The sequence below is a fragment of the Juglans microcarpa x Juglans regia genome, chromosome 2D (genome assembly GCF_004785595.1).
Source record: "Juglans microcarpa x Juglans regia isolate MS1-56 chromosome 2D, Jm3101_v1.0, whole genome shotgun sequence".
Classification (NCBI taxonomy): domain Eukaryota; kingdom Viridiplantae; phylum Streptophyta; class Magnoliopsida; order Fagales; family Juglandaceae; genus Juglans; species Juglans microcarpa x Juglans regia.
The window spans coordinates 29,158,649-29,179,405 of NC_054596.1; the positions used below are offsets into that span (position 1 = coordinate 29,158,649).

At 37.4% G+C, this 20,757-nt stretch overlaps 1 protein-coding gene across 1 annotated transcript in view; it reads left to right on the forward strand.

Annotated features, from left to right (window-relative positions):
• The first annotated feature begins 782 nt into the window (after positions 1 to 782).
• LOC121248034 (serine/threonine-protein kinase EDR1-like) overlaps positions 783 to 20,757 on the forward strand; it is a 45,335-nt gene continuing 25,360 nt past the window's right edge. Inside the window, 6 exon segments of the mRNA XM_041146388.1 lie at positions 783 to 1,194; positions 5,668 to 6,079; positions 19,824 to 19,884; positions 19,887 to 20,003; positions 20,006 to 20,025; positions 20,556 to 20,744. Of these exon segments, the coding sequence (XP_041002322.1) occupies positions 5,831 to 6,079; positions 19,824 to 19,884; positions 19,887 to 20,003; positions 20,006 to 20,025; positions 20,556 to 20,744 (636 nt within the window). The 5' untranslated portion in view covers positions 783 to 1,194; positions 5,668 to 5,830.

The following is a 20,757-nucleotide window of genomic DNA, read 5'->3' on the forward strand; positions in this document are numbered from 1 at the left end:
CAATAGCCTGAGCCATCCATGTCTATGTTAGGCAATGTCATAAAGGATGTAAATGAGTTGATGGCAAGGTCCATCAGTTGTGAAGTTCGACATATAGGAAGAATGTGTAATGAAGTTGCGCATAGGCTTACAGACTTGCTTGGAATGTCAATGACATTTGCTTGTGGTGGGATCTTTCCACATGTAATTTACAGTTCTAAGATTGATGTCTGTTAATGAAGTTCGTTTTCTATAAAAAATAAAATAAAATAAAGTTCTCGTTTGATTATACAAGCCATCTCATCTCATATAATTCTTACAATTTTTTCAAACTCCCACACAAAATATAATAAACAATTCAATTTTTTTAAATTTTTAATATTTAAAAATTATATTCTAACAATATTTTATTTAACTTTTAATTTTTATCTTCTTTTATTTGTGTAACTAAACGAGACCTAAAATACATATTTTATTAACTTAAGTGAGGTAAAAGACATAAGTGCTGAGTATGTTTATAAGTAAGGTCTCGTTTAATTATACAGTTCATTCAGATGGGATGAGATATTTTTTTAAAAATTAAATAAAATATTATTATAATATAAAATTATAATATTATTTTTATTTTAAAATTTAAAAAAATTAAATTATTTATTATATTTTATATAAAAATTTAAAAAATTTATAATAATTATATAAAATAAAATAATTTAATTTTATTGTATAACCAAATGAGACTTTTAAGTTTTTTTACTTAATATATTGCAGAATAATTCAGGCAAACGAGAAGGTACGAATGTTGGTGAGCCACCCAGTAGTGACAGCTGGCTGTCGGGGAGAGGTCCCCAAAGATCCAGATCGATTCCGGCTCTCCTTCTGCACGTGACTCACCACCTCACTCTACTGATCTCCTCTCTCCCCTTCCAATTCTCTCTCCCTCTCTCACCCTCTCTGAAAAGGAAAAGCCCATCGCTTTCCTCAGCGATCAATTGTATCAATCAAACCTCCGTCATCTTCTTTTCCTGGTTTACATCAATCTCTCTCTCTGTATTTCCATATACACACACATTTATATGTAGTTATATTTGTCGGTAGATATTTTCGGCGCCTCGTCGTAGGAAGGTGGGGATGAGGATTTGGATGCGGATTGTTTGACATTCGAATGTTGGTGTATAATGAAGGAGACTCGGATTCAAATGCTCGGATCTGCCGGTGGTAAAAATTTTCCTTTTTTAAATTTACATATGTAATTTGATCCCTTTTGTTATTCTATTTATTCGTCTTTAGGTAACATTTTTATATTCTTGTTCAATTTTATTTATGTAACTGAATCCTGAGCTGATTTTGATAGAGAAGTGTATTTTATTGGTGGAAATATAGTGACGGTGTGGACTTGTTTCTTTGGGTGTTTGTGATGGTACGGGGTTGTTTTTTCGATATATCTGTTCAACGAAAGGTGGATTGCAAGTGTGTCTGTTAGGAATGTGTGTGATTTGAAGGGACTGAGGTGAAGTATTGTGTCATTTGGGCTTTTTTGGAGTGATGGGCATCTTCTGAAGAATTTGGAATCTGATTGAAATTTTGTTTATATGTTATTTGTTTTCAGTTCTTTGGCTTTTGGTTTTGATCCTGAAAATCTGATGTCTGGGAGTGACTGAAGTTGGGAATTACGCTATTTCCTAAAAGATATACTTGAATTTAAATGATGATATGGTTGTTTGTCATGAATTGAGTTGTGGAACAGTGATTAGTGGGTTTATCATTGTATGAAGGATTTTAAGTATTTGGGTGTATAAAAAAATTGTTCTTGGGTTAGTAATTCTTCCTTTTTTTCCAATGATGACTTCAAATTATATGTTTTTCAATGATTATGTTCTTGGAGACATTAGTTCTGCCTTTGAAAGTACACCTCTTTATCTTGGTGAGAGATGTGAGGACCATGTTGAAGGTAATGTGAAAGAAGAATAATTCTATTTGAAGGCCTTTACACCACACACTATCCATATGACATAATTTGATTTGGAAGATAAATTTTAAAATTTGAATCTTATAAATCAAATTATGCCATGTGGATTGTGTATGGGCATATGGTGTAAAGGCCTTCAAATAGCACTACTCATGAAAGAATTCTCATGCTAGAGATTGATTTTTGGGATTAGTGTTAATGTATGCTTAAGAGAAGTTTTTTTTTGATAAGTGTATGCTTAAGAGAAGTTTTAGACCATCGAGATTTAACACATTTAGATATGTTTACAATCATTTTGATTTGCCACACTACATTCTCTTTAGTGTATAACTTTGGGTTGAAAACTATATCATTGCTGATTCACCTTCTAAGTTTTGCATGCGACTTTTTGTTAAAATGTGTAGGTGAAAGAATTCTTAGTGGTCCAGCCAGTTGACTTATGTACATTTTTGCATTTCATGGACACTTGTGTTGAGTGCATGTGAAACATTGCTAGTATGTATCTCTAGTATGTGTGAGAATGTGCGGTAGGTAGGGTGCAGGGATTGTGGATATGTAAATAGCTCATATGGATACATATATTGACTTTTAGTTCGTTACAAATTACTATAATATAAACTGGATTTCTATTCAATTATATGTATTAAACAATTTTTATTGAAAACAAGATATTGTTTCGTTAGGCTTTAGTAAATGATATTTCAATCACCACATTTTTGCTTATAACTGATAATTCTAGGAATTCTAATATATGTACCAAAATTATTTTTAAAAGTAGAAAATAATTAATATATCAATAATTAGTTATTCTTCTATTCTTTGTTTTTTTAATCAAGTGGTAAGGGTCTTGCTTAGGGCTGAAAACCGACTAGGTCGGTTTGGTTTTGTGGGAAAACCGAAACCGACCGACCATCAAAATGTAGTCATAAAAACCGATCGAAACCGACCGGAATCGGTCCGGCCGGTTACCGGTCGGTTTGATCGGTTTGGGCCCCTTTCTTGGGCCCTTTTTGGGCCTTTTTTCTTGCCCTATTTGGACCAATTCAGCATCTATTTTGGGCCTTTTTTTTTTTCTTCAATTCATTATCCAAGTTCTTTTTGAGCCTTTTTTGAGTTAATTTCATTTTTATAGTAATGTCATTTATAATCTTCTACTATTTTTTTTTATAAGTTATAATTTTCTACTATTGCTAAGTAACTAACTATATTAATTATTACTTACTACTTATTACATAATTAAAAAAAAATAAAAACTTCACTAGATGTTTAGTATTACATAATACATATTACCAAAAAAAAAAAAAAAAAACAAAAACAAATTGTTTAAGCATAACAAAATGCAACTAATAAATATAACATAATTAAATAACAACAAATTGGGAAATTGAGAATGATCTTCATATTTGCTACTTCAACTTCAAGCCTTCAACCTTCAATCTTCAATAGTTGTCACATTTGAAGATGTGCCCAACTCTATATACAAACATTAAAAAATATTAATAATAAGAATAAAACATCAAATGTTAGTGAGTTTGGATTATAAAAAATACTAAAATTAAATTACAATGAAAACAAAAAAATATTACCTGATTCTACTATGAAGCTCTCCACATTATCCATAGCCTCCCGGATATCAATGGTTGTTGCCGGATGCCTTAACCAATTTTGAGTACAAATAAGTGCCTCAATGGTTCTCGGAGCCAATGAACTCCGAAAAGGATCAAACACACGACCTTCCGTACTAAATGCTGACTCGGACGCAATCGTGGAAACAGGCATGACTAATAAGTCCCGTGCAATCCTCGCGAGTATAGGATAGTTAGCCTCATTAATTTTCCACCAAGTCAACAAGTCAAACGATGTGGAGAGTGCGTCACAACCATCCGATAAATATCAATCCCCTTTTGTTTTGGCAATATTAGATCCCATGGCGGAAGATGCTTTATACCACTCGTAGAACCATTTGGTCTTATGCTTGCCATCACCAACATTCATGGTTCTAGATATTGGAGGGGGTTGTTCACGTTCTTGGGTACTCGTGGTGGAGCCGAATTCCTCATACAAATCTCTCAATACATTTTTCACACTCGACACCAACTCCTCAGCACGAAACTCATCATGAACTTTCCTCAAGTGGAAAGTAAGAAGTCCTAACTTGCTTCGTGGATCAAGCACAACTGCAATTAACATGAACAAGTTCAGCTTGTCTAATGACCCCCAATACAGGGGGAATGTGGGCCGTGTGGTTCGTCGATGACGAGAGAGGAGAGAGGGCTGTGGGGCATGTGGGTCGTCGGCGACGAGAGAGGAGATTCTGAGAGTGAGTCCGTGAGACGTGAGGTCCGGGGAGAGGGAGAGAGTCAGAGGGAGAGGGAGTCTGAGAAGAGAATGACGGCTGCGAAGTGCGAAGAATCAAGAAGGAAGGAGAAAGTGAAACCGGGGGAGGGGGATTCAAAACTCCTAACCCTACCCAAAAACGACGCCGTTTGGTTTAGAACAAATGGCTTCGTTTTCGTTCTTTTTTTTTTTTAAATGGGTTACAAACTGAAATGGCGTCGTTTTGTATAAGAAATATATTAAAAAAAATATACTTATTAATGTCAGTCGGCTCTTCGGTTTAGACCGGGCCTGAACCGTAGACCGAACCGGCCGACATCGGTTTTGTTAAATTGTTACCGCCGGCCGACCGGTTCTTCTCTGCCGGTTTCGGTCAGTCTACGTCAGCAGCGGCTGGTTTATGTACACCCCTGGTCTTGCTTTGGGGATATAATTATTTCCCCTGGGTCTAAGGTTTGTACCCTTGGGTGCAAATGATTTTTTGGGGCCACATCCCATTGGGAAAAGGCCGATGATTTACTTGATATGCGTAATGTGGGCATGTTACACGGGTCCGGGGTTTAACTGTGTAAAAGACATTTTGTGTTTGTACAGTATCCAAGTTCCTTGTCATCAATTTATTTTTATTTGTATTTATTTACTGAAATTCAGGTATATGCATGTATTCAAATTTCTTTTCTTCCTTGTTTCTCTATCGAGATTTTTGGATATAGTGAGAGTTTTTATAGGTTTAACTTTGGAAACTGCTTATATATTTCTTTTTTTTGATAGTTAAACAAAATCTTATTGATAATAAAAATATGCAAAAGCCCAGGTATATGCGACATATACCTGAGCATCGCCTATGCATGCTTATATTCTTCTTATTTTTCTCTAGTCAATATATCAAAATTGTGTTTACGAATTGCTTTGTTTGTTCATTGTTTTCTGAACCTCAATATTTGCATAGGTAAGACTCTGCATCCTTAGAGTTGAACCAATTTTTCCCTCATAAACTTTTTTGTTAGGTATTGACAGTATCTTTTATATGGAAGGGCTGTGATCTGGTGAGACTGGTATTGACCTGTGAATAGTGTTTTAGCTTGCGTAGGCTTTTTTTCACAGTTAGGTTGGGCTGTTTTCGGCTCTTAAATTCCTTGGAAATAATTCATACTTATAGAATAAGTTCTTATGCATTACTTAAGTGGCTGTTTCTTGGTTTTGGCTAATTAATTAGTAGAGGATCACCAACTCTATAGAGACTGCAGAATTTATATTATATGTTACTTTTAAATTTAGTTCTCTTGATTTATTCTTTCTGCTTGTGCTTGTGTCTGGAAGGACACCTTGTTTCTAATATTATTCTAGCTTGTTTGCTTGTCAAACATGTGATATTTTGCCTTCAGTCTGTGTTCTGCAGGTCCTATGGCCTCCAGCTTTAAGAATTCAGAGCAATTAGAGTGTGCAATCCAATGTTTCTTTTGTCTAAGGATTATTCTTAGATTGAAAGCGTCTTTTATGGGGTAAAACGTGGGGCGAAATGGTTTTACATTCCAAATATTTAAAGACATGGAGGAGACAAGAGATGATGCATGGCCAGCAGAGCAAGGGCCTTCAAATGCTTCATGGTGGCCTTCAGATTTTATGGAAAAGCTTGGATCAGTTTCTTTGGGTTCTCCAGAAGAGACCTTAAGTAATAAAGAATCGCCTATAAGTTCCGAGGAAGATAGGTTGTCACCTCAAAGAGCATCTCAAATTCTCTGGCGCACGGGAATACTTTCTCAACAGATTCCAAATGGTTTCTATTCTGTCATTCCAGTGAGTTTGAAGTTCAATTTTGCTAGTGTAGACAATTATTTTTATGCTATGACTACTTCTGATTTATTCTTTGCCTGACTTTTGCTGGAAGCTGAGTTAGCCGAGAGATGTGCTTGTGACATGACCGTAAGGGGACTGAGTTCCCTTTTCAGTTTCATTTCTTTTTTATCTTTAGATGCTAAAATTTTCCCTCTCTTGCTTTTAATTTTTGAGTGTGTTTTTTTTTGAATTTTTTTACTGTTCTGGATGAAGGGGTTCTTAGCATTCTGAAATTGGAGTTGTTCTGGTTGCTTCATATTCAATTCTCTGGTGGTTTTTGAAAATATATCTGATTAATGTTTTCTGCATCGCCTATATATTCTTGTTTTATCTTCCTTTGCAAATCTACTGGAGACCCTTAATTGAATTGGTGAATGCCTGAATGGACTTGACAGCCCATGTTTGTCTCAATGGTTGTTGTGTATAGGACGCAATATAGAAACTGGGCTAATTGAAATATTCTTGAGTCAGATTCATTGATGTTTCATCAGGATCTCTGGTTTGAATATTCAAGTGATTGTAAGTTTTCAAGTTGTGGAAAGAGGCAGGGTTTGATCTTCTGAGTAGATGGATGAACAGTATCCCTCTTTCAATCAAGTTTCGTATATGATTATGAAGAGCATAGTTTGCAAATTTTTCTCCTTGTTGGGTTTCGGATTTTAGTGGGTTTTGCACATGCAAAATGGGATGGGGAATAGCAGCACTAAGTTGTCGCCTCATATGAACTGTTGGATGTGCTAAACTAGGGTAAGCATGGTGTTAAAGAGTCTGAACTACATGATGGTTTTGAGTGCAAGTCAATGGATATTGGTTGGATTATGACAGTTCCGTGGGTAGGTGGTTTGAAATCCAAAAAACCTTGTCAAATTAGTTGTGAGTGTTCGGGTGTTGGTAAAATTCGTAACCTAATTTACCGTTTGGCCATTTCTCCTATCTCTTTAACCGTCAGCCTTGGATTTCTCTCTAGTTTTTTCTATAGGTTAGTATTAGGGTATGGCTTTGGGGAGTTAAGAGAGAAAGGGATAAACAGAGAAGGCTATGGTGGTGGTGGTCACTCTTCCACTAGGGCTATCTTCTAAGGCCTCCATATTTCTTAAAAAATTTATTGATTACACCACGTCCCATAAAGTGTGATGCTCTCAGCCCCCCACTTATGATTTGGCGGAAATTCGTGACATCAGGATTTGGAATGCATGGGCTACACCCCTTGCGATGTGTGCAATTTTGTGTGCTTGTATGCTTGGCATACGTGTGTATAGATATTCGCAGCTGAAATGAATAAGGTATATGTAGAACTAAAGACATCGGTTTTAGAGAAGTTATTTTAGAACATCAAACTGGGCATCATAAACCATCCATAAGTCACAACTCCACAATTGTTAAGGTATTATAGACCATAAACTATCCATTAATTCACCTAAATTAGACAAACATAGTCCATTACAGAATAATAACCCAAACGGGGGGGATGGGCCACTGTCTTACTCCTTGGGCTGTACTGGGTCTTCATGATTGTACACGCCCTCATCACCTATATTTGCATCAAGGTCTACGGGTTCAAGGGGCAAAACCATAGTGAGACTACCATGATGAGATTCCAAGAAATCTTAGTAAGTTTAAAGCAATGACTATTTATACATTGCTTGTAGAGACAGTGAATATGCAAATATAAACATAATATTTAGGAGAGGTTTGGATAGTGAGTTGAGATGAGATGAAAGTTGAATAAAATATTGTTAGAATATTATTTTTGTTTTGGAATTTGAAAAAGTTGAATTGTTTATTGTATTTTGCGTGGGAATTTGGGAAAATTGTAATAATTAGATTAGATTAGATGAGATGAGATGAGTTGAGAGGCTTCTTGTATCCAAACAATGATGAAGTAGAAGAAATACAATACCGCATGCTCAAACAAATCCCGAGCAACTTATATATATATAGGATTTCAAACTAACATCATCCTGAGCAATGGGCAAAAGCATGAAAGCAAATGTCAGGAAACCAAGCAGCAATTAACCTTAAAATTGTGAGTATTTTGAACACAAATCCTTTAAAAATATCACAAAGATGTCCTGAGCAACCCAATAATGCTCGTGAGTTTAGAGCTGCAGCAACCCGAACAACATATATATATATATATATATTCTTTAATACAGTAACCATTCCGAGCATCCGATGCTCCAACGTCAAATATAAGGTTCTTCATTCGAGAGCCCCAAGCTCTTCAATAACCAAAAACTCATCTGAGAACCCCAGGCCCTCCCATTTCCTTAATAATCTTGTTAAACCCTTTCTCCTTTTTAACGTGGGCACCACGACCTCCCTTATAATGGTCGTGCACACACCCTAGCTCCATTCGCCACACCGCGCGTAACGATCGTGTGTATGACTTTGTTACAAGTAATGCTTGGTTTCACGTCTTGTCCTTCACCACAACATCCTCTAGCCTTCTCTAGAAGAGAGAGGCAACGACTTCGACTTGAGAGCATTACTGTCTTGCTCGAGTCCGTTGATCACCTAACGTCAACTTAGGGGATGTCACTCCATTATTACATGCTCCTAAGTGACCATGGGAGCTTTACCGAGATAAGACCCCATCTCGACTCAGGATCGTGAGTTACCCACGCACACACTCATTTTTATTAAAGCCAGAAAAAACCAACCCGTATATATATAAGGCAAGATCCAGGAACAAGGACATTTATACAATCAACATCAAAGTGTGAATAAATTACACAACACGTGCTAGGTGGAAACCATAAAACCACATAATGGTCATCGTACTAGGTTTGAAACCGAGAAGTAAATATTGCAAAAGATCTAATGTTGCAGTGAAATACATGAAGTGAACCCATTCAAAGGGCAAAATATAACTGAAACTCGACACCAGAAAATAACGTACAACATATATGAGGCAAACTAACCACAAGATATGATAAAGCAAGGTAAGGGATTTAGAAACCGTTAGTCCACTTGTAAAACATAGTGAAATAGAGAGGAACGAGGCAATACTTAGATCAACTCCCAGTTATCCTTAACTACGCAGAGCTAAATCTGAGAAAAGAGAGAATGACTATTGGTCATTCATCATATAGCACCGTCGACTTTCGTTTGGTGTAACATAGAAACATAGGGTCATGAACTTGAAACAACAGCATAATCCACACTCATCCACACACATTGTAAGTACTGTTAAAGAAGTCACTTACCTCGTATAGTGAAGGTTTACCGAGCTTGGTTGTTGGCGGGTTGTCTTTCCAGCAAATGATGACCTCAAGTGTCCAAGTGCGTGCGAGCTTAGGCTTAAGAGAGCCAGGGTACACTTTTTCTAGAGAAGAAGTTAGAATATATGAGGGGGAGAATGAGATAGGGAGAGAGCTCAGAGTAGCTTCGAGAGAGAGAGAGCTTCGGAGACAAGGAGTGAAAGAGAAGTGATGGCCGACGAGAGGGATAAAAGGAAAAGAGTTGTCATAGGCTATCTCTCACGAGTCGTGGGGGATTGGTCTGATTGGTCGTCGAACTCCCAATTGTCCAGGTGTATGTTGGATTGAGATGGTGGCAAAGACCATAATGATGTCAGCCCTACCGCATTCCAGAAGCTCGACCAAGGAGAGATGAGCTCCTCAGGTGGGGTTGGTCCTCTAGTCTACCGCTTGTGAATGTCGTACACGTAGTGAAAAAGCCTCTGACGCTAGCTGCGCATGGTCAGGTGGCATGTGAGTCCATAAATCTCCTTTGTAACGGGTGTTGTATTGGTGGGGATTGAGGGTTCCGTGAGAGTGCTTGCACGCTTTTGAGCACTTGATTGGGTTGGGTTACCTCCGAGCACATCTAAACTACTTTTGAGCATTTGCTTGGGTCTTTATGAGAGGTATGGGGAATACATTACGAGTACTTGCTTGGACTCGTATTGCTTTGCTTGTTACTTGTCCATTGCCCGGTTTATCTATTACTTTGCTTGTCCATCTTGTTGCTCGCTTTCGATCATTGCTCGCCAAGTGCTAATCTCGCCCGTCGCCTTTGTCATTGCTTGCCCAAATGTTGCGATTGCTTACTCTTGCTCACCCAAGTCTTTGCTTGCCCAGTGTCGTGCTCATCAGGTCTTTGCTTGCCTTTGGCTTTGCTCGTGTTGTCCATCAGCATGACCTTCCCTTATGCTCGAGGTTGCAAGGTTCGATACGGTTAAGTTGCGTGATGTGTTACTGCCACTTTTGGTGCATTTCTCACGTAAGGTTTAAGAATAACATTTTTCTTAGAAATCTAAGAGACCCATAATGCTACTAACCTTTAAAACCATTTACCTAGAAGCCCGGTATAAAAGATTCCATAATTTAAAATAAAACATACTTTCATTAAAATTTAAAAGAGAGTATGCTGAAGTACTTATTGAAAATCATTCAAGTCTCATGTGCTTAACAAAATAAACTTAATGATCGAAAACATATAACTAAATATCTCAAAAACTACCTAGGCCTATGTTTCATCTCCTTGAGTCAAGTCCATCCTGCAACACCTTTCTCACATTGACCATAACCTAGGATGGTTAAAACATTTGTAACATACAAAAAAAGAGTTGAATATTCAATAAGCAATACACCATGCAGTAAAAATAATATAAACCTAGGGTTTCATTGAAAAACGTGCATAGTTAATACTTATACTAACATAAACATGTAACATGTACTATGCATAACTCATTAAATTTGTTCTTCCCTTTCTTTAATGACCAGCACACCTTAACCCCCATGTGCAAGGTTGTGCACCGGCTCCATTGCCTGTGGCCACAAGGGGAACCTCTTAACTTATCATAACATACTATGGTGGACCACGCTTAGGTTTGTGACTTGCACATCCACTCATAATTGCATTGGTACCATGCATCTCTAGTGGCCATTTCTTTTAGTAGTAAATAAGAATTTTATTAAAAAAGGTGAAGCCAAGTACATGGGACATAAACAAGAGCAGTAGCTATGCATGAGTGTCTAAAGATACAAGGAAATCATATGTTCATGCCATTAAAGTCTATAAAAATCGACCATTGGAATAAAGTATGAAGGAAAAAAGTTCTAATCTTGTCCATTGTCCGGTCACGATCCTCAAGGTAGCGAAATTCCTTGTCGGGTAAGTTCCGACCCGCACGAAAGGCGTAACGATCTGGGCAAAAATTAATACCGACTCCTCCGAATTTGGTAACTTCAACTCCATTAACAACCACTTATGAATCTTTTTTCGGATTACACCCACTATCTCAAGTTTTGGATCCCATTTTTTAATCTACCATATCTAATTGATAATTGAATGAGATTTCATTCATTCCTCTCCAACCATAACTTCTTTCATAATTTGTCTTTTATCTTTCTTACCATGATGCGTGTAGAACACATAATGGATAGCTTATCGTAATTATAAATGAAAACATATCATGATGCATGTAAAACATATAATAACATGACATTGAAACTCACTTTCATCATATCATAATTGGGTATGTAAAAAGGGGCTTTCAATAAAGGGTCATAAATACATATACTTCTAAAACATTGTTTACCATACTTTAAAGGATATGATCATGCTACTTACATAATTTAGAAAATATGCGTGACAATGAATGGCACAATTATATTACTTATCTTGCAACTCTGGACATCAATTAGCACATCGACAATCACCTATTCAATATAGATGTAATCGCATCAATTTATAATCTCGTATGTCATCACTTTAAAGACTAAAGCTTCTCCAATTGGACTACTCAAATACCTATTGAGGTTCCAAATAGTCAATTAGCCCGTAACTTTTGGTAGATCACTTTAATCATTTTAGTCCATCATCCTTCATCACAATTCATACCTATGTACTCTTGGATCTTTAAACCTAATCTTGTCTAGCAAACCTATAATTATTCATGCTATTTACAATTAGTCATGTGAGTTCATATAATCTGAACCTTATGCATCCACCATATTCAAGCCTACACTACATGTCACCCGAATTGCTCCTGGTCTCTCTTTGTAAAATCTTTCCCAATGTTTAAACCATCAAAATCATGGGTCTAGATCCTCAAATATGCATGATTTCATTCAAGTAATCATCCTATATGTATGCTTGTCCAATCTTGTGTATAAAGATGTATTCTAATGCCATGAAACTTAACTCTAGCATGTGTATTTCCTAGCCCGAAATCGAAATTTCACTCATTTCATATGATCTCATGGCATTTGTCTAACATAACTATCATAAAAGAAAGAAGAAGAGAGAAGGTGATAGTTTTTTTTTTTAAGTGATGAGAGTGATAGTTACCTAAAGGAAGAGCTTGATTCAAAGGTTGGGTTGGAGTACATGGCTTAGCTACGTGGTTTGGAACTTGATTGCCTAGGGTGTGAATGTCGTAGCAAGGTTATGGGCATAGGGCTTTTGGTTTTACCACAAAATTAAAGAGAATTTCGTGGCCTTGGAGGGGGCCATGCTTAGGGCTCATGTAATGGTAGGTAGGCTATCATATGGTGTCTATAAATAGAGTTTGGAGGGTGTAGAGTCCAAGGGGTGTGGTAGTCCTAGTGTTATGGGTTTAGTGGAGTGTTTAAATGTGATTTGGAGTCATAGTTGACCTAGGAGTTGTGGTTGGAGTAGGAATAGGTGACTTGTGGTTGGAGTAGAACTAGACATGTGCTTGTAACTAGAAGTGTAGTGCAAGTAGGTTTCGGGTATAACATATGTGGGCTCACTTGGGCCTAGTGGGCTTCGTGGGTTTCTAAATCTTCATAAAATTAATCATCCATAATCCTTGGGTCTAATCCTAGGATCCCAACAGTTAACCTCAAGGAATGAATGCGGGCTCAAGGGCCTAATTTTCGATCTAACCCTAATTCATTCTTTAAAAATAGAAACCCAAATTATATAATGTAAACCCTCACTTTCCTAAATTAGAAACCTCAAAAGTACGGGGTCTTATATGATTGCTGGGCGGATTGACTTTGATTTATGTTGGCTTTGGTGTTTTGGTTGTTGGAGGTGTCAATTTGGTGTATATTCTTTTCTTTTTTCGAAACCATCGGTAAGGAGGGGGACTCCAAAAAGTAAATTTTCTATTTGGGTGTAACCATAATAGCACCTTTACCTGAGAAGGATATAGATGAGCTTGCAAGAAACCCACTATCGGGGTTGGAAGTGGGAGGCCAACTGTGTCAAATCAGTTGTGAGTTTTGGGTGTTAGTGGTCCAACCATAGCCAACATGATTGATGCCTATATATAAAATCAAAATTCGTAACCTATATTACTGTTTGGCCAGTTCTTGTATCTCTTTAACTGTCAGCCTTGGATTTCTCTCTGGTTTTCTTTATAGGTTAGTATTCAGGTATGAAGAGAGGAAGGGATAAACAGAGAAGGCTATGGCGGTGGTGGGCTGGTAAAGGCAATGCCTTGCTAGTTGTTTTGGTGCAGATTAGGTGTTGGTGGTCACACTGCCACTATTGGGCAAACTTCTAAGGCCTCCATTTTTCTTAAAAGATTTCTTGATTGCTCTATTGTTATGGGCTGATTGACTTGATTTATGTTGGCTTTGGTGTTTTGGTGGAGGTGTCGATTGGGTGTATATTCTTTTCTTTTTTCTAAACTAATTCGGTAAGGAGGGGGAGACCAAAAGGGAAATTATCTATTCAGGTGTAACCATAATAGCACCTTTACCCATTGGGACATTTTTTGAGAAGGATATAGATGAGCCTGAAAGAAACCCACTATCGGGGTTGGAAGTGGGGACTGTAAGCACTTCATCAAAATCACAAGGATGGATGAGGTGGCATTGATTTGTGGTTGGCAATGAGGTTATGAGATTTTTAAGGCCATGGGATGGCTGAATGAGTTTTCCCAATGAGATGATGATATGGGAGATGGGGCCAAATGATGGTGTGTGGTGCGTATGGTTGGCTACATATGGGCCGAATGGGAAGTTCATAAAGCCTGAAACAGGCCATTGACCTCATGGGCTCAAGCGTGTTAAAAGAAAGCCAAAACATGATCCGATTGACTAGCCTATCAGAAACCTTCTGAAAGCAGGCAGTATGGTTGGTCTGATTCCATGGAATCTGTTTTGCTCGGTAGTCAGATTCTGGCTACACTGCCTGCTTGATTGTTGGACTCTGGCGAACAACTGCTGATGCTGTCAGTGCTTAACCCAAGAGGAGAGGTGGTCAAGGCAATGATTTGGACTCCAACAAAGTACTATAGAAGGCAATTAGGACAACGCTAATTCTAAGTGAAGTTTGGTATTTTTGGAAATGCTTGTGTTACTGTTTGTTGAAGCTCCTAATTCAAGCAAGCTTATGGTTGAGTCAACTTGCAGACTGTGGTTATGAAGGAGAATTAGCTGATCCTTTACTTAGGTGATTTCTTCTTTGAGCAGGTGTGGTTTTCCAGTTCAAGTTGATGTGCCAAGTTTTGTATGAAAACTCCATTAAAAGCTGGTTGCTCCACTCCACTTATTAAAAAAATACTTGTTGCAAATTACTGGAAAGCTGGAAAGGGGACAACATTTGAAACTACCTTTCCTCTTAAGTTTGAAGAAAAGTTCTCACGGAGCACCCTCCCTTGGCCCCTGCACCCGCATGGGAGGTGGTTATTTTCCACCCTGCCCTGAGCGCCACCTTAAGCCGCTGACCATCTGCCCCCCATCTAATGGACAGGCAGATTTTTGAACCCACTGCCTGTATGCTTTGCTCAGCAAAATCCCATCATGGCTGTCGGTCACTCGATTTGCCCCAACCCTCTTCCAGAAACACATACAGAGACAACCTCATAGAATCACATCCATACCCCAAATCTTCATATTCAAATCCCAAAATATAGATCAAACTTCAAATACGTAGATCGAACTATAAATTTAAAAAAAATAGTGAAAAACAACTTACCCACGGCCGGGAAACCCAACTCAAGAAACCAACGGCCATGGCCATGGGTTTCTCGGCTACAACAAGATCGAGAGACCCGCGGCTAGGGTTGAGCATCAACATTGTTGGAGTTGGAATCCAAAATTCCGACTCTGACGACAACTTAATTGGAGGCCAAATCCGGCCTCCGATACCCTTAGAATTTGCTCCGCCTCCGACTCCATAAATCAAAGTGGATGTTGAAGTAGAATTTCAACATGCAAGATTTTTTTTTCTCTCATTTCAGACCCACCAACGCTATCACAAGATTGTGATATTCACAACAAAAAATGAATGCATAATTGGTGGTCAAGATGATTGTAAATTGTAATGGTACTATTGTATAAGTCACAAAATCATAATATAAATTATACTACAATATGAAAGTGGATAGACATAGAAATTAAGTAATATATATCATAGTATCAATATGAGTAAAATATTAAGTTGATAGTTAAATCATGGTTATAAAACAAATATAGTATTACGGTTATAAGCTATAATGATATAATCCAGGATGATTGAAATTAAAATTTTATGAGTATATGCTATAATTGGAACATGGTTGTGAAACTAGTACATATATTGGTATAAGTTATATTTAAGTATGTCACGATAGAACCATTAACAATTACTCTATGATATCCAAATCTAAGGTTCAAATCTTCTTGGGTGCAAACAATTTCTGAGGGCCATCGGATTGGGGCAACTTCCCATTGAATTACCCGAGGTGAACTTGTGGGAAACTCCTTGCTAAGGGTTTGTGTACCCCCGGGATTAGTCGGAGCTTTATTCTTGGATACCTAGTGCCAAATAAAAAATAAAAATTGCTCTATGATATACACTAGTGCATGTACTAGTATTACGTATATGTAAAATCTATTTATAATTTTTCATGATATAACCATTAACAATTACTCTAAGATTTATACAAGTAAATATGCTACTATTGAATATATGTATACGCTAAGGTTTATGATATAAAGTTTACCCTATATCAATTATTATAATTTCAAGCCTATTTATAGTATATGTACGTATAAAATAATAGTATACCCTTAATATAAATTATATAGCATACATCTAATATTAATCTAGGAGTACACATAGTAGACTACTATATACATAGTATAGATTCGTAATGGTACATGGCTTATATTTAGCAGTGAATTTATAGTATTTATATATATATATGTGATACTATAAATATATTATGCCATGATTATTAGCACTTCTACTAGCATAGTATTGAGCATAAGTTATAGACTTAAATATAGGTATATGCTATATTTAACATGAAAAATTTGACTCCGACTTAATTTTGTCAGAGCTTCGATTCCGACTCTGATGATGTGGAGTTGAACTCGAAGTTGGTGGGTTGGATTTTTGCGCACCCCTACCGATGGCCATGGGTCTCTCAACTACAACCAGATCGAGAGACCCATGGCCATTGGGTCTCTCAGCTACAACTAGCTTGAGAGATCCAATGGTTGTGGGTCTCTTGGCTACAACTAGCTCGAGTGATCCACGACCCAGGACCTGCAATAAGATAGGTAGAAGAAGGTGGGAAGAAGGAGGAGAAGAAGAGAGAGGAGAGAAGGAAGGAGTGAGTGGTGGGAGAGAGAGTTGAGACCGAGAGTAAAAAGAGAATAGAATTAGGGTTTTTTTCAATGTTATATATTTAGGCGGTCGGTTGGGTTATATATAGGCAGGTGGGGGGCTACCCATGCCTGCCACCCGCCCGTATGCTTTTATCTTTAAATGAATCCGCCCACCCGCCTTGGGTAACCGGTGGATTTTCTGGCTGGCAGATTGGTTGGGAGGGCCGGATTGCTGGGGCCCACCACCCAGCTCTACTTTGAGTGACTCGAAAGCTTATTCATTTTTTTTTTTCTGTTCTCAAGTTACTTAATGTTTGATAACTGTGCAAAAGGAAATTGTATTTGTAAGATAAACGGACCTTACTAGGAATCACCTCTTTTACACACACAACTGGTTTATTGCTATGTAAAGGATTTGAAAAGAATCGTCAAACTGGAAAGATGGCAAAATAAGTTAGGATTGTGACATAGGATAAAATAGGGAATCTGTGATCATGGTGAGTTACAGTCAAGATATGTTGTGGTTCTAGGATTTTGAATGGGTTAGGGAAACTTCTGGACAATAGAGGGTATATATGGCTGGTTAGATGGGTTGTTTGGTGGCTATTTGGGAATATATGAGGCTTTACGGTTTTGGTAGGTATAGAGTAGGGCTTAATTTATGGTTGCAAAAGAGAGATGAAAGGAGAAACTTTGTGACTGTTCAAGATCGTTGAACAACTTTGATTGCTTATGAATGTTTTGATAGTTGGATCAGGGATTGCAGTTGTGATTTTTTCTTTTTCTAAACTAGACTTGGAGAAAGTATATGACCATGCAAACAGAGACCTTTTGCTATATTTGTTGAATATATATGACTTTTTGGAGAGATATGGAAGGACTGTATATCACATTGTATTTCCTTGGTGCGGTTTTATATTATAAGTAATTGTTCTCTGTCTAGATTAGTAGTTCCTCGTGGTTTGAGACAAGGGAATCCACTATCGCCATTGGTATTTGTTATTGTTATGGCAGAGTAGGATGATGAACGCTACAGTGGATAAGGGATTGTTATCTGACATTTTTCTAATGACACTCTATTTTTGTGATGCAAATGCTGAACAATTACAAGACTTGAGGTGTCTTTTCTTATGTTTTGCAGCGGTTTCAAGTCTGATGATCAATTTGGCAAAATATGAGATCATTCCTGTTGTTCAGGTGGGAGAAGTGGAAAGCTTGGCCAATTCTCTGGGCTGTGAGGTTTCTTCTTTTCCAAAGAAATATGTTGGGTTTGCCTTTGGGTGCTTCCTATAAGGCTACATCTATTTCGATTGGCATACTCAAAAAGTGGAAGAACAGTTCGCGGTCTGGAAAAGACTTTATTTATCTAATGGTGGTTGATTAATGGGCGATGAGTTTAAGTCTCAATTAATGAATTGGATGACTATTCACACTCCCAAGAAATTGGGTGGTTTGGGGGTTCGAAAATTATCTTTCTTTAATCATGCTTTATTGGGTAAATGGTTATGGTGTTATGTGGCGAGGGAGATGCTTTATGGAGATTGTGGGATAGATACCAACTATGGGAGTTTGTGGAGATGATCGTCGTTCAAAAGAGGTAGTGGGGTGGGCCATTTGGTGTCGGGTTGTGGAAACATATCAGGAGGGGGTGGGACTCTTTGTCAACATTTATTAAATTTTTGGTGGGTGTTTAACAAAGGTTAGTTTCTGGCGTGTGATGTTTGGTGTGAGGGTCAACCTCTGAAGATACCTCACCTGGAGTTGTACGGTATCCTTGTAAGGATGCGTGGGTAGCGGAAAATATGCAAATTTGAAATGGAAGTACTCATTGGGTTATTCTTTTTACTAGACCTGTACAAGATTCAGCAGTGGATTTGGTTACTTTTTATCAGTATGAGGTGATCATAACACAGCATATAAGACTTGTGATTCAGGAAATCCAATATTTCGTGTGTCTTCCTTTTATTAAGAAGTATAATTTTAGAGTACGACGAGGGGATGTGGATGGTATTTGTTGGATCACATCTATAAGTCATAAGTTTCAAGTGAAGTCTTACTATGAGGTCATAATATTACCAATGGGCTCCCCATTTACGTGGAAGAGCATTTTGAGAGTGAAGGCTCCTTCAAGAGTGTTTGTGTATGTGTGTGTGGATGGCGATATTAGGAATTTTGTAAGGACGTTAGATAATCTGAGGAAGCAGTACATGATTGTGGTGAGTTGGTGCTGTATGTGTAAGAGGAACGAGGAGTCTATTGATTATCTTCTTCTACATTTTGATGTAGTGAGAGATTTATGGTGTTTGATTTTTGAGACGTTTGGTTTTGATTGGGTTAATGCCTTAGAGGGCATGTGAGGCATAGGTGAGTTGGGGAGGACGGCAGGGGCATGGTAATATTTTGGTGGTGTGGAGGCTGGCTCCTTTATGTTTAATGTGGCGTGTTTCAAGAGAATAGAATGCATGGACCTTTGAAGGTAGGGAAGATCCAGTGGTAGAGCTGAAAAAGAACGTCTTTAAAACTCTTTATACATGGATAGAAGCTCATGATAGTTTGATTTTTTTTTTTTTTCTAGCTTTTAAAAATTTCCGAATTTCTATTTTTCTCTCTCTCCTAGATAGGTATTCTCTTATATATTTCTTGTGTACTAGGGTTGTGCTCCTCAGTGCTTTTTAATGAAATCTTTTTACTTATGGAAGAAAAGTCTTCAATTTCTTTATTGGAGATTAAAAACTATGTAAATTAAGGCCTTTTCTTTCTTTCCTTTTCCCTTTGCATTTCTATATTTTGTCTTCTAGTACTATGGTGTCCATTTATTTTTAGTTAATTCTATTATTTATCAGGAAAATATTTTATCATATACATCCCTACGTAAGCTATTAATGATCTCTTCATTGGAGGGGCAGAGGACTATTCTAGAGTTAACGTCTATTATTAAAATTTGTCAAAGACATGTATATTCATTGTCAATGAATGATGACGTGAAAATCTTCCCATGTATTAATTTTCGCTAGTAATATGGCATTTTCACTTTTATTCTAGCATTGGATGATGACCCTATTCTGTGTATCTGCATATTTTGGCTATCTTTCAGATGAAACCAGTGCTTGATTTGTCTGGTTTTACACTGAAAGTCTAGTTTCAAAATTTGGTATAAGTTGTTGGTTTAAAACCATGTACAGGAGAAAAGGCTGAAGGTGCTTTTTGATGCTATCCCTACTCTGGATGAGCTCCACGCTTTGGGGGAGAGGGTTTTAAAGCTGATATCATTCTTGTAGATAGTGAGAAAGATAGAAAGCTATCTCTGCTGAAGCATCTGATTGTGACACTGGTGAAAGGGCTGAACTCAAATCCGCCTGCAATGATAAAAAGATATCCGGATTGGTGAGAATTTTCTCAACTCTTGTGCCAAGAATCACTAAGTGTTTAACAATTTATTCATTCTTATGTTTTACACTTTCCTAAGCCATTCATTCTTATGTTTTCTGGTAGCACTTAAAGTGTCAAACACTTGATGTTTTTGATGATGGGAACTTAGATTTGATGGCAAGCATAGTTGCTTGGTTGTGGATGTGTGCTACTTATTCTTTTATTCCAAATAATTCATATTGTTTGTATTTGCTGATTGAGTTGAATATTTTGTTCATGTGTGGGTGTCAAGGTGTGGACTTCTTATAACAAGCTGCATTGTTCATATTGTTATATAATCTCAATACACTAATTTGGTAAAGGATTTTGTTTCTCAGCCATCACTGGGATCACCATATACCATAAGCGTTTATTTCTCTTTGATTGGACAAATTATTCCTGATCCCAATTTTTGGATTGATGATATGTGGTAAGATCAACCACTATTATGTGACAATGTAATTATTATTTTGTTTCACCAAAAAGAATATATTTTGACAACACAGGTAGCTGATGTTTATGAACGGCCAAATTTGGAAAGTCCAGCAAAAGCTGCGCTAGAAGAAACCTCTCACATGTTTGAGAATCGAGGCATTCAGATGCTGGGGCAAATAAAGCAAGGTTCATGCCGTCCTAGAGCAATCTTATTTAAAGTTCTAGCAGATACTGTAGGTCTCAAAAGTAGGCTGATGGTGGTAAGCTTTTAGT